This window comes from Phyllostomus discolor, chromosome 5, assembly GCF_004126475.2.
Source record: "Phyllostomus discolor isolate MPI-MPIP mPhyDis1 chromosome 5, mPhyDis1.pri.v3, whole genome shotgun sequence".
In the NCBI taxonomy this organism is placed as follows: domain Eukaryota; kingdom Metazoa; phylum Chordata; class Mammalia; order Chiroptera; family Phyllostomidae; genus Phyllostomus; species Phyllostomus discolor.
This window is the reverse complement of record NC_040907.2, coordinates 40,322,441-40,337,212: the sequence shown is the minus strand read 5'-3', so window position 1 is coordinate 40,337,212 and position 14,772 is coordinate 40,322,441. Positions and strand designations below refer to the sequence as shown.

General features: G+C 42.3%; 1 protein-coding gene across 3 annotated transcripts in view; it reads left to right on the top strand.

Moving 5' to 3' along the window:
• Positions 1-14,772, top strand: part of FYB2 (FYN binding protein 2) — a 107,256-nt gene that overhangs the window by 58,344 nt on the left and 34,140 nt on the right. For all 3 annotated transcript variants that reach the window (XM_036026158.1, XM_028514167.2, XM_036026159.1), the window contains exons 5-7: positions 3,225-3,325; positions 9,936-9,970; positions 12,351-12,382. In XM_036026158.1, coding sequence (XP_035882051.1) covers positions 3,225-3,325; positions 9,936-9,970; positions 12,351-12,382 — 168 coding nt within the window. The remainder of the gene's footprint in view (positions 1-3,224; positions 3,326-9,935; positions 9,971-12,350; positions 12,383-14,772) is intronic.

Genomic DNA, 14,772 nt, shown 5'->3' with positions numbered 1-14,772 from the left:
TGAAGATGCCTTTTTTTAACATTTGAGTGAAATTCTTTTTGATCAGCTGAAGTCAGGTATTTATTCATTTCTGACAAAAGTAGTACAAGAAATTGATTTGACATCTTTCGATTTTTCCACAAACTGTTTCTTATTAATCAAGTTAACATGCCATAGACCTGATAAGATTGTTAGGCCCTGGAGCATGAGATACATGGGATAGTCTATAATTTAAGAAAGTTTCTTTGGATTACTTCCTGCAGGGGTAAGGGAACGAAGTAGTGAGGGGAAAAATTACTGCTGCATTAGAGCTTATTACTCTTTCTTTCCAGCAAAATTAACTCTTCATACATGTTTAAAATATTACAGAGCCATGAAAAAAGATACCAGAAAAAATCCAGCATGGACAAACAAAGGAGGGAAAACAATCGGGTGAAATGTGCTCAGGTTATAACAGTAAATGGGGACACAAAAAGAAAAGAGAGCACCCTAACCTTTTCATTGTCTAACAACTATTGGACATGCCTATAAATGGAAAAAAGCAGGAAGAATTCCAACATGCTAAGACCTCACTTGTGTTAAGGTGGGAGAATTATGGTAATTTTTCTCCTCTTCACTGTCCACATCAGGTGTGACACAGCTGTTCTGCATTTGCTATGGGTGCAGTTAGAGTCCCTTCCATCTCACCCTCCCTTCCCAGAGGCAACTCCAGCTGTGAAGGCAGGAGTGTGCCCAGTTAGTGTATTTCTTCTACTTCAGCTACAAACTCACACATGTTGAAGATATAGTTTACATTTTTGTATACATGGCATCATATTTTATCCTTCTGCAACTTGATTTTTTTCCAGAGCTGTGTTTTCATATTGCCTGTTAATGCATGTGAAATCTAGTTTATTCATTGTATTTACACATTGCCTGTATTTCTTTACTAAACATGTAAGCTTTTCATGTATTCCTTTACTGAAGAACGTTAAGATTGTTTCAAATTTTCACCCTTTCAAATGCTGCTGCAGTAATCATCCTATGTATTTACAGGTGAATATGAGCAACTTTCTCTAGTTATTTTTTTTTTTACCTAGAAGTGCTAAACAGGAATAATTAAATAACTTTAATTTTGCTAAATATTGAAAAATTATCCTCCAAAATATTTGTGCTAATTCTTACTGTCCATCCGGTATGAAGAGTTCTTGTTTTCCATTTTCATGCTAAATGAGATGTTTTTTCCAGCTGAGAAAAATTGTTGCTGAACTGAAGGGTGCAAAACTAATTCTCATCGTCTTGATTTTTATTTCCCTGTTTACTGTGAGGTTGTTGGCTTCCATAATGTCCACCATGTGCTTTTGCCCAATTTTCTATGGGTTTATTTGTCTTTCTATTGCAGGAATTTCCAATACAGTTTCTATATGAACTCTTTGTTCCATTTTGCTATTGTTAAATTTGTTAGAGGTTAATCTAGTTAAGAAAGTTTATCTAGTTGGAATGCTTTCTTGTATCTATTAAAATAATCTGGGTGAGTTTTCTTTCACTTTCATTGTTTCAATATGATTAATTGCAGTAACAGAAATTCTGATGTTGAGTCATCCTTTAAGTATTGGGAAATTTGTAGTTATTTTAGTTATTTTTATTACTGATTCATTTTTCCATTATTTTATTTGTGCTAAAATGTGTTAAGTGAGACTGGGCTATATTTTTATTTCATTAATTAGTCATTTTGTGGTTTTCATAACAACATTATACTACCATTTAAAAATGAATACTGCAGGTTTCCTCTTTCTGTTCTCTGATACTGGTCATGAAACCTCGCTGATAAAACTATTAGGTGGAGGAAAAAGCAACAGGTGGGCGAAGTGTGGAGGTGAGTAGGGGAAACAGTGGTATTGATTCAAGCCCCTACGTGGTTTATTGGCCTATCAGTCCTTCTATTTCTTCTTCAATTACTGTGGTAATTTTATGTTCCTCACTAAATTTGTTGACTTTCTCTAGATTTTCAAGTTTATTGGCAGAGAACTGATTATAACATTTCCAGTTTTGTCGTGTTTCTTACCTCTGCTTGGTGTGTGTGTGTGTGTATAACCTTCTCATTCTATCCTCCTTACTATTAACTTTTCCTTTAATACTTTCCATCTTTTAATTTCTCTGTGCTACCCTCTGGGTAACTTCCTCAGGCCTAACTAATTGACCAATTCTCTCTTCTGCTGCATCCAGCCTGCTTTTCAGCCTACACATGAATTTTTTATTTCAAGAACTATATTTATGATTTCTGTAACTTCTTTCTCATGCCTTCTAATCCGCATTTTCTCTTTTTATGCACTTTAATGCCTTTTATCCCTCACTTCATTTCTTTGAACACATAAAACGTACTTATATTAAAGTCGCTTTCATGTATTTATGCTGTTTAATTCTCCCATAAGTTATATCTTCTGACTCTCCAGTGTCTTACCTCCTTGTGGGGTATGCACTTTGACTAGAAGCTTGTTTTAAGTGGAAATCATTTCTTTTAGAAACCACGGGTGTCATGGGCTGTGCAATCATGTTTACCAAATGATCTCACATGTGCTTTACCAGAGGGGTTGGGTTTCAAGTAGCCTGTTGGCTTTGCATTTCTGAAATACACAGAGAGTGGGTGTTTAGAACCCACACCTGTGCATTGGTGGTGGGTTTTCAAGGTTCTAAATTCTCACGGCAACTCTTATTTAGCTCTAGGGCCACAGTCAGATGGCAGTCTTCCCTGCCTAGTCCTGGGAGAGTGCACAGATATTTTTTAGAATTTGTTTTAAAAATGGGATGGCATTTTGTGATCTGGACTTGATGCTGATGGCTCAGTTTCAGCTTCCCACTCAGATGAGGCCTGTGGCTCAGACCTCTGACCCAGACATTGAATCCCAGCCAACCAAACTTAAGACCTTGTTCTAATTCCAACTTTCCTGAGTTCACCCCCCACCCCTGGCTGCAGTTCTCATTTACATCTTCAATTGTGAGATCCCTCTCAATGTCACCTGGGGAGTTTTACTTTACTGATTTGCAGATGAGTTATGAATTCTTTGTGTAATTCTTTGCATTGTTATATTTCATGCAGAATTTCTATGTATTTAGAGTAGAGCTGGCATGACTTCCATATCTGCTGAGGTTACCATATTGGCCAGACATACCTATACCTCTCTAATAGGAAAAAATACAAAGAGTTTTACAACATGTTTTAAGAAACATTTTATTTTAACTAACCTTTTTATCTCTATGCTTCTCAGTGCTGAATTTGAAGAACTGCATAATTATGAGGCAACACTTTCATATCGGAGACACTCTGACAATGACACTAACCTGTGCACCGCAGCAGAAATTGCTGATGGTAAGTCTACCAAGCCAATTAATAATGTAGCCTCATATGGACTGAAAATGTGTCAAAAATGGTATTTCCCTTCGGCTCACTATAAGTTTAAACATTCACACCCATGCTGCTTTACCATCTAATTTCTTCTTCTGCTGTTTGTCTAGTCCCTCAAAAACATAAATACATCCCGCTGGGCATCTGTGCTACCTCACGCCTCCTAGGGCTGCCTTCTCTCTACCGTCATCTAGTCTCTCCACCAATCCACTGGGATGCTTTGCCTTTGGTCACTGTGTGGAAGGAAAATGAAGATATGATGATTCATTTTCCTTCCTTGTCCTCCTATAGAAACTTCATCTCTCTTCCTATGGTGTCCTTTTTGAGCTCCCCAGTAAATCTGTGTGTGCAGAGGGAGATAACAGGCCATGTGGATTAGGGTCCTGTGTTTAACCTGAACAGCAGCACAGGATTCATTGAATGGATCTGACCACTGGTTCAGGGCTAAGTCTTCCTGCCCCTGGAATCTCCAAAAAAGCTCAGACCTTTCTGCAATAAAAGAGACCCTGTCAGGTAAGAAGATGAAGAAACAGAGACTCATAGCATTTCTACAAGTTTCTCTGTCTTTGTTCTGCCTATAAGATCAGCTGATTCTCTACAAAAGGTATAGATGTTGGTGCCAGAATAAACACTACTGTTTACTGAGCTTATGCTGTAGGCCACAGTTCTGTGTTAAGTCCTCTGTGTATACCCCTGATGATAGAATGATTTTCACCCACTTTTAGAGTCAGGAACCTCAAGGCCAGAAATTGAGTTACACATGGTCACATAAGAGGTATGTGGTAGAGATATAATGTGAAATGGGCTCAGCCTGCCTCTGAGAGCCACACTGTTTCCACCACTTTATGCTGCTTCTCCTTCAAGGAGGTTTAGCTTCACTCGGGAGGGTTAGAAAGAGATCTTCTGGTCCAACCTCTTTATGGTATAGACAAGAAGCCCAAAGCTCTTGGAAAGGAAGTCATTTGGCTACAGAATACATACTTAGGAGAATACATTCTTACAAAGCTTGTGGGGTAAGAGTCAGGACCCATTGAACTTTCCCTTCTTTCTCCCAGGTAATAAGGGGTTGAAGAACTACTGGAAAAAACTCACTTTCTCCTACATGGGCAATGTCTAGATTTTCCCATATGGCTTGTAAATTGCTAGCCATGAGAAGAGCAACTCTGTCCCCACTACCCCTAAAGGCAATGCTGGCCCATACCTGGCTTGTCTGGGGCCCTGCATGATGGCATGGCTTCTCAAATTCTCACATTCCCACAAATTACCTGGGGATCGTGTGAAAATGTAGATGCTGATTCAGTAGTTCTGGGTCAGGGCTGAGAGCCTTCATTTCTAGCAAGTTCCCTGGGGGTGCTAATGCTGCTGGTCCACAAACTACACCTTGAATACAAGGGCTAGGGGTCCCATTCGAGCTACATATGAGCTGCATGCCTTTCTATAAGACTTAGGGCTCACAGGGCCAAGGAGGTGCTCCAGTTAAGGCCTGCAGCTTCTCCCTCTGGACCGCATGAGACCCGGCAAATCACCCATTCCCAGGTGGCTCCTGAGATTCTACTCAGGCCTCTTGCCTAAGTCCTTCTCCCTCAGATCAGATGGGCTACAGGGTGAGCTCTTCATGGCTGGAGGGATGGGGTTTGCACACAGACAAGGATCCTCATGGTGTAGGGTGAAGCGGAAGATTGGAAACAGGAAGTTGGTCTCCAGACCTACGTTTGTTCTCTCCAGGCCACAAATGGTCAAGTTCGACCAGTCAGGAGCATCATTTGAGAAACTGGAAGAAAGAACCACTAACCCAAGCCCCTCCTCAGCCTTGCTGAGAGATCCTCTGTGTACTTGCTTCATGGATGGCGCTGCCAAGGAGGCAAGTGTCTCTAACTGAAAGAAGAGAGGGCCCAGAAAATGAGCCCCAGCAATACTACTGAAAACCATAGGGTGATAGAAAAGGAGTAGGGTAGGAAAGGGTTAGAGTGCAGAGGGTGTCCCCTGCCAGAGAGCGTGCCCTTGTGGGAGATAGTTATAGACCTGCCAGGGTTGGAGACGCTGAGGAACTAAAGCCTCGGATCAAAATGATTCTGTTATATGTCCCCACTCCTATCCCAGCCTCTCTCTAGAGACAAGCTACGGTTACCCTACAGAAAAAAGAAAGGAAGGACATGGGCTATCTTACTCCCTCTTGTACCTGTTCACTTAACTCTTCCATCCTCTTTGCACCACTTACTGGTTGTGTAACCTCTGAACCTCAGTTTCTTCACGTGTAAAATGGGCAAAATACGTCCTTTGTGGAGTTGTCCTGAGAGTTCGATAAAATAAGACATTTAAGCTCAAGTGGAAATCTGCTTGGGGGAAGGTTGAGCAGATACATTATATTTTTCCCTAGTCCTGCTGCTAAATGCAACTAAAACCCTGGATATTTACAAAACAAGCCTAAGAAAATTACAAGATTCTGAAAAGGGAGAAAGAAGAAGGTAAAGCAGCTAGGACCTCAGGACCCCTGGAAGGGTAGGTGGTGAGTTCCCTGGTTTTCTTCTTGCTAATGTGTCTCAGACTTAGAGCTGAAGAAGCCAGCAACCTGGAAGCACCAACAGGCAGAGACAAAAACAGCTCCAACAAAGAAAAGCCTCCTCTTTCTAGCCAAAGGGGAAGCCTAAACAGACAGAAATCCTCTAGACAATAACCACTCTACTCCAGCCCAACATCCCAGAGAACACTGTGGTCCCACCCCCACAGAAATGCTGAGTGGGGCCGAGACACCACCCTCGTCAGTTAGCAATGATGCACACCTGCCCCTCCTGCTGAAATGGTTCCAGAGAAGACCACATGGGGAGCTTGAACTTCAACGCCCCACCCAGCGGTAACAAGGTGCCCCTTCCCCTCCCTGCTGGGATGGTATCAGCTGAGACCTAGCAAAGAGTAAGGACTTTCACAACCGCCCAGGAGGGTGTGAAGGAGGACATGTGGGGAGCAATAACAAGGCACTCTGACCCCTCTCAACTGCGGTGTTAGCAGCAGAAACAAATGGAAAGCCAGAGCTTCCACCCCTGTCCAGCAGTGATGCAGCACCCTTTTCTCGCCTGGGTATCAAGGAGGACAAGAAGTGGGGAACCTAGATTTCTGTCTCCATCTGGCAGAGGAAAGGCAGGCCTCCCACCTCGTGCTGCCAGGAAAAGCCAGCTTAAAGAGAAAGTTTAAATAATATCCAGAGTGTCGTAACATAAATCTCAAAATGTCCAGGTTTCAATAAAAATTCACTCGTCATTCCAAGAACCAGGGAAGTCTCAACTTGAATGTAAAGCCGTGATCACTGGATGCCCGCACTGCGATGATTGGTGCGTTAGACTTTCCTGACAAAGACTTTAGGGCGGCTGTTATAACAATGTTTCACTGAGCAATTATGAACATAACTGAAACAAATTTTTTAAAGTTTTACTGAAGAAATAGAATGTATATGAAAAGAAATTATAAGGACCCATGGACAATGACAATGTGGGGGGAATTGAATGGGAGGGAGCAGACTGGGGAGAGTAATGGGGGGAAATGGGGCAACTATAATTGAACAATAAAAAAAGAAAGAAAATTCAAATGAAAATTTGAGAACTAAAGGATGTAACAAGAAACATGAACAGCTCCATGGATAGGCTCAACCTCAGAATAAAGGGAACAGGTGAATCAGTGAACTTGAATGAAACAACAGAAATTACCCAGTCTAAACAATAAGAAGAACATAGACTGAAAAATAAAATGAGCTGAGCTTCAAGCTGTCAGCGGGACGATAGCAAGAGTCTTAAACTGGTGTCCTGGAAAGAAAGGAGAGGGGGATCCTACTGAAAAAGCATGTGCAGAAATGGTTACTGAAAACTGCCCAAACTCGGCAACCAGAAATCAATAACCAAAGATAACAGGACACTCCCCAAACACTTAGAAACAAAACAACACATTTCTAAACAATCCATGGCTCAAAGAGTAATCTCAAGGGAAATCAAAACACATATCTGAACCGAATTAAAATGAAAATACTACACGTACAAATTGGCGGGACACAGCTCAAGCAAGCAGAGAGGGAAGTTTGGAGACCTGCTGCTCACAGAAAAGAGGAGCAGCCTCAGATCGAAGTTCCTGCTTCAAGGACATAGAAGAAGAAGAGCAAAATAAATCCAAAGCAAGTAAAAGAAAAGAAATAATAAGATAAGAACAGAAATAAATGTTTTTTGGGAGAAGTAAAACAATAGGGAAAAATCAATGAAACCAAAAGTTTGTTCTTCGAAAAGATCAAAAAAGTGATCAAAGCTCTAGCAGGACTGACAAAGCAGCAAAGGCAGAAGACTCAAATTAACAACCTTGGGGATGAAACAGGTGTGATTAGAGGCCCTGCAGACATCAAAAGAGTAAGGGAATATTATGACACATAAATCTGACAACTTAGAAAAATGCAACAATCCCTTAGAAAATGCACATTACCACAACTCGGTATAAATCAATTGTTGTTTTTGCAACATTAGTAATAATCATCTCACATCCTGGTATAAATGGAGTAAAGAAACTTTTCCAAGGTCACACAGGGAGTTAGCACGTAGAGAAAAAGCCGAGGGCCTGCCAGACATGACCATGTCCAGCAGGTGGAGGGGTGCTGAGGCCCATCGTGTGATAGTTTCTCCCAGCTGGGACAAAGCTGTTCAGTGGAGAGAGCTATCTAACTCTGCGTGAAAAGTGAGCCAGGGCTGAATCCTCTTACTACAATTCCTAGTCCCTTCCTGACCATAGGGGGTCCTCTGTACTTTATTTTCCTAACTCAAGAGCAAGTTCTGATGGCAAAACATCATTGAAGAACCTCCATTCTGTTAAAAAAATAAAATTATAAATGTATTGTTAACTTTGTGTATTATCTTTGTTTTCCAGCCTTGTCAAGTGCAGTGTCTCTGAGCCTTTGTTCCCCATTTCTGAGACAGAATAGCAACAACTCCCCATCCAGGGGCAAAGAGAAGCAAACAGACCATGATTTGTTAATTCTTTAAATAAACTGGAGGAAGGAAGGAAGGAAGGAAGGAAGGAAGGAAGGAAGGAAGGAAGGAAGGAAGGAAGGAAGGAAGGAAGGAATTATCACTTTCTTTAACTGGAAAAAATATCTATACTTTGAATGAGGTCATCTGCATCATAAGCAATATTTTTAAATGTATTAATAGCTAAACAAAGTTTTTAAAAAAATATTTTGTGTTTATTTCTTTATTAGCAAGAGGGGAAGGGAGGGAGGAAAAGAGGGAAAGAAACATCCATGTGCAAGAGAGACATTGATCGGCTGCCTCTCGCACATGTCCTGACCAGGACCTGGCCTGCAACCCAGGCATGTGCCCTTACTGGGAATCGAACCAGCAACCCTTTAGTTCACAGGCCAGTGCTCAACCCACTAAGCAGACCAGCCAGGGCATAGACAAAGTTTTTAAAACAATATTAGAACATTTTAAATCAAAACCCATGAAAGTAATAATGTACAATTACCCAAGTTGACATACATATTATTAATCATCTACACAGAATTTTAGGTCTGTGTGTCAACAACCATATGTAGGTAGTCCCTGAAGAAAACCTAGGGTTTCCTTTAATAACTGATTGTATGTTTAGAATAATAATGGCTTGGGAATGTTGCATGTTGGTCAGTTTTCTAAATGAAAGCTTCAGACTGCTAGCAAAAGGAGAGGAAAGAGAAATGGGGGCAAGGAGTCCTACTTATTATGCATGCATATTTGTTAACAGTAGGAGAAAACTTTTATAGATAATTTTTAAGCAAGGAAAAATCAAAGTAGCAATTTTATCAAAAACATATCACTCTCTATACAATGGTGATTTGCTGGGTATGTTCCATTTCTTACATCACCTCCTTTTAATCTCCCCATTATCTCTGTTAAGGCAGGTACCAACTGACCCCTTTTCACAGATGAGCAAGCTGAGGTTCAAAGAAAGGAAGCAATCTGTCTACAGTCTCACAGGAAGTGTCAAGACTGGGATTTGAACCCAAATTCTTGCCATTGCTTGTGTTTGTTAGATTGGCTTCATATTATTTACTAAAATCCACAGAACTGTTGAAATAATCAACAGGTATTAAAGCCCAAGTGGTGGTCGGTTCTCGCCAAGCTGTACTGAGGAAACCAAACACTTGTGGAAGAAAACACTGTTAGGCCTGCTGTGGAGTTCGTTTGGTTGGAGTGGGATTCAGACTCTTTCTGGCCTGTTTTCCTTTCCTTTTCCCTTCAAGTTTGCCTTCTGAGTGCCACCAGTAAATCTCAGTGCTTTCTCTTAATCACGAAGAAGGAATGTATGTACCAAAACAGGAAACTTAAAATTGTTTCGAATGTTTTCATTGACTGCATGTTCCATCCTGGAAATCCCCACAGAAATTAAATCTGTGATCAGTGACCTGAGAATCTCCCAAACTACCGAGACAAAGCTTCACACAGATCGGTGTTATGAAGGTTAAGAAAACTGAACTCTGCCGTCATTAACAATTGATTTGACACTGGGTGCTGTGAGAAAATGGTGTCATAAGACACTGCCTTGAACTAATTGTTTTTCATGTTTATTTTAGCAACTTATGAAGTTGGAAATGAAGAACTCCAAAAGGTATTGTTCCTCTCTTCTTAACAAATTTCTAACTAAAACAAGGGTGCAGAGTTGATTCTAAAGTAGTGTCTTAAGAGGGAGAAAATGTCATTTTTTTTTTCAGTTTTCCTCTGATTTCTGAGGCTTTTCCAGACCCCGACTGATGAGACTCTGAAGCCTGCGCCCTGTAACATCAGGGACAGCGGGCGTGTGAGGGGAAGGGTGGGAAGAGATGATATGATCCTCGTTCTTTCCCCGCCCCTTGTCTACAGCAGCCAGCACCAGTGGGCCCTTACTGTCTCTGCAGAGAGCAAGGTCCTTATGCCCCGTGCTTTCACAGAGTGACCATACCCTTGAAGGCCCATTTTCTGGGCTCCTGGTGGGCACAGTGCTGGGAGACCCCTTGGAGGCAATGCAGCAGATTGATTAGGGCCCAGACAGAATCAGTGGCCTCAATCCCAGCTGCTGGCTGCCTAACCTTGAATCTCCATTTCCTTACCAATAAACTAGACATAACAGAAATACCCACATCTGGGGTCATTGTGAGAAGGAATGTAAGGTAAATTCAGGTAAACAGTCTCGTAGGAAGTCCCTGCCGTCTGCTCCATGCATTTTGCTTCTCTGAGCTTCCACTGTATCTTCTGTAAAATGGTGCATTCTCCATGAGGGCAGGAAGCATGTGCCTTGTGGTTACTGTACCTGCAACTGTAGATGCTCAATACAGAAGGGGACCAACACTAGTTTCAATGAATTGCTGAGAAAACTAAGACAGAGGAGGTAAGCACCTAGTACTGTACCTAGCACACAGTAGGCACTTACCTAATGCTGAGACCGGGTCAGTTAAGGTTCTACTCTTTTCTCATTGAGTACCTTTAGTTTAGATCTTTTAACTTCCTGCTCGAGGTTTCTTATGCTTACTGGAAAGGATTGCTCATTGTGGCTAGATAACTATAAATGGTTATTATTCCTATTAGTGAACACAGAAGCATTCCATTAAAATGCTTCACTTACCTGGCAACACCAGCAAGTAATAAACTTTTCTGTAAAGTGAACTCTCCAAAGGACCAAATTTTATCTCATGCAAAATAAAAAAAAGCTTGAAAGTATTTTTAATTTTCAATTACATTTTTAGTCTTCAGATGTATACTATGTTCATCTCTGTATCTTGACTCTTGGTGGCTGGAAACCATTGCCACCCTTTCTTGGTGACTGGAACACAAGGGGCTGAGTGGCCGCAGTCCCTGCTCTTCTTTGGGATTTGCTATTGGGCCCTGTAGGCGCTCAGCGCTGGTCACCCTCACACCAAACCACCTCAACCCTGTTCGCTGTAATTGTTTCCTGACATTCGTCACTCCTTTCCACTCTCAGTATCTTCGTGTCTAACACTGAGTCTCTCACGTGGTCAGACACGTGTGTACCAGGTCCCTGCTGTGTGCCAAGCATGTGGGCACACACGGTAGCAGTGCTTCCACTTTACAGGTGAGACCTCAAGGCCCAGGGGAGTCCACCTGTTAGTAACGTAGCAGAGACCTAGAGCGAGGGCTGTCTGACTTACTCTACCAGTGCTGCCATCCAGGTTGCTACAATTACACAGAAAAGAAAACCCAGCAGTCCCCGAATGAAGGCCTGCGGGGCTCCCCTAAAAGGAGAGCCACAGACCTGTTGGACCTGCATGGCGCGGCAGCATTTTGGATGCTGAGGTATTCTCTGTTTCCTTCAGGGTTCTCGGCTACATCCCTAATACTGACTGGCATCAACTTTGTGATGACTAAATACGTGGAGGGCCATGTTGTTGTCACTGGGATATAATTTTAATGGAGTCAAACCTAGATCACGTGAGAGCTGATTTTTGATCAGAGTGCACGATCAGGGAGGGAGAATTCCCAGCATGACCTGCACACTTGCCAATTTGGCCACTGAAATACAGGAGTGAGCAAGAGTAGGTTCACAGTTGCCTTGTGACATTCTTTTGAGTTAATAAAGCCATTGCAATAATCATAGCCTGCATGTCTTTGTTCCATATGAACAGCGATAAACCTACATTTGCCCACCCCTGTATTGCTTGCATATCACAAGTTCATACTTTCTCATACAACTTAACAGTTTTCTATTCTACAGGTGCATTCCTGGAAAGGTAGGCAGAAAACAGTTTGTTTTTCTTAGTGAAATCATACATTCCCCCTGGCATACACTGTAACATCAGAAGTGCTTGTTTTCTTTCCAGACTGACCAGCAGTCTCCTGGCAATGGCTGATGGAGTTTTCTGCTGTCAGTGTCTACATTTGCTTGTATTGAGATCACGCCCACCTCACCTGTTCATCCGGTCTCTAATGACCTGTAGCCAGAGACCCGATTGATTAGGGTAGACTTATGAAAATGACCATTTTCCTTTTACTTTCAGCCTTGGAAGAGTTTTCTCTGCCAAGAACTTAGGTGAGTTTTTATCTTCAAAAGGAAAAGGACTAGCCCAGGCACTGCCTCTCTGATGACTGACCTGGTATTCCTGGATGGGCCCACTCTGATTCCAGTGCCTGACCTGGGGCAGCACCCCGTGCTGTGCAAGGTACCTGGTGCAGAGAAGGCGCCCACACTCCCCTCACTCAGCACACCCTGAATTCCCAGCGTGTGCGAGCCACTGGGACTGTAGCAGTGACGGAGGTCTAGCTACCACCCTTAGGGACCCCTGGATTAGAGGATGTGTCACACAGTCCGACAGGCATGTGACAATCATGGGAATCCCCAAGAACTTAAAATTTCCAAAATGAGCCATGCTATTTCAAGTCTCTTTGCCTTTGCTCATTTAATAAACTCACCCCAACTTAATGATCTGGCAAACTCCTGCTGACCATCAAATGACTCCTCCTATAAGAAGTCTTCCTCGATTTCCTCTCCTTCAGGGGGTGGTAACCAGTTCCTTTGCTGTGGTACCACTGTGAGGTACACACGTGTATGCACTAATGTCACCATGCATTTGTGTGTTAACATGCCAGTTCATTCTCACTCCCCTCCCCACTCTCTTGCCTGTGAGCTCCTGTGGGCAGGGCCCATGTTTCCTTGTTCTTGGTATTCCTGGCAGCTCTCGTGCCTCCTGACCCAGAGCAGGGTGTTGGCACATAGCAGTGGTCATACTTTCCTCTTCAGAGTCACTTTCCCCCTGGAGTTATTTTTAATGCATTAGAATAAACATAGTTGGTGAGCTCTGAGGGAGCAAGTATCAAAATTTCCTGACTGAGGTCAGAAACACAGGTGCTGAATATTGGGGTGCCTGCTTCGGCTCCCTTTGTCCCTCTCTTTGATTCCTGCCTGTGCCCATGGTTAACCCTTTAGCACCTAGCACAGTGTGGACATATGATGGGCACATGTCAAATAAGCAATTACTCAGTTCAGCATTCCTTGAGCTTATACTTTGTTCAGACACTGTGAGCTTCTGAGGTACAAAAATGAATAGAATACATTTTCTAGCCTTGGTTCAAGATGGGAGTGAAGGCTGCAGTGGTTGGTGGGGGGATCATTTGGAGGTCATAATGACCACATAAATAGGAAATTACAATGTAATATAATCACTGCTGTGGAAGTTGCAAAGACAGAGGAGGGGCTCCAAGCATGCTTCCTCCAAGAGTGAGAGCTGAGCTGAAGCTTGAAAGACACATAGGAATTGTCCAGGTGAAAATGGTAGAATGCAGGTCTCAGGTACAGAAAAAGTATGAGGCAACAAGTGTTACCCAGTGAGGCTGGTACAGGACCCACCAATGGTTTGAGAACGCAGAGCATAAAGTGCCGCAGGAACAAAGCTAGGGCAGTGTGTGAAGCTGGATGCAGGAGTGGCCGGCGCTCCCTAACATGTCATTTAGACCGGCCCTTTCCAACAGAAATCTGTGCAAGTCCATGTCATTTAAATTGGTTCTGCTAGCCATATTTCAAAAGATAAAAGAAACAGTTGAAATTAATTTTCATAATGTGTTTTATTAATATTTATTCAGTCTAACCAATATGTAATCATTATTAAAATTGTTACTGAGGTATTTATATTCTTTTTTTGCATAGCAGATCTTCAAAATCCTGAAAGGATTCCTATAAGTCACAATGTTAAATTTAATTTGAGAGTTAGTTATAGAGACCCACCTGTGTGGAAACTAGGGTCTGTCCACCTTGGACAGGGTCTGAGGGGTGGGAAGATGCATTACAGAGGACACATTCATCAACAAGGCAGGTAAATGCAGGAATAGCAACTGCAATGGGAATGAAAAAAATGGGGTGACTCTAACTCAGCAAATGCTGTGATGAAGAAAAGGACACCAATTATTAAGAGTCCATTACACGTTATAAACAATGCGAGGCTTTCAACATTTTTATCACATTTCATTCTTATGGCAACCATGGAAATTGGCATTGTGACTGTTCATTTATGGATGAGAACATTTGATTTTTAGAAAGGTTAATCTTAGACTTTTAGAAAGACAAACAGTGAGGATTAGAACCCAGCCCTCACTTCACAGCCCCTGTTCATGACAGAAGAACCAGGGATGGCCTGAAGGGTGGACAAGAGTACATAGTAATTAGATTAACGAATGAAACTCTTTCAAACTCTCTCCGCTGTCTTTCAGAACAGTCCCCTCTTTCTGGTTTTTCTCCTTCCTTTGTGCCCCCTCCTTTTCATATGAGGGCTCTTCTCTGCTTTCCATGGAGACATGGTTGTAGTGTTATCCAGTTCACATAATGCCAGAAACAGAACTTCTCACATGGACGTGATGCTCTCCAGCCTTCTGTCCTTGGTCCTGCTCCTCACTACACTCTCCACCTTGATCTCTCCTCCACTCCTGCTG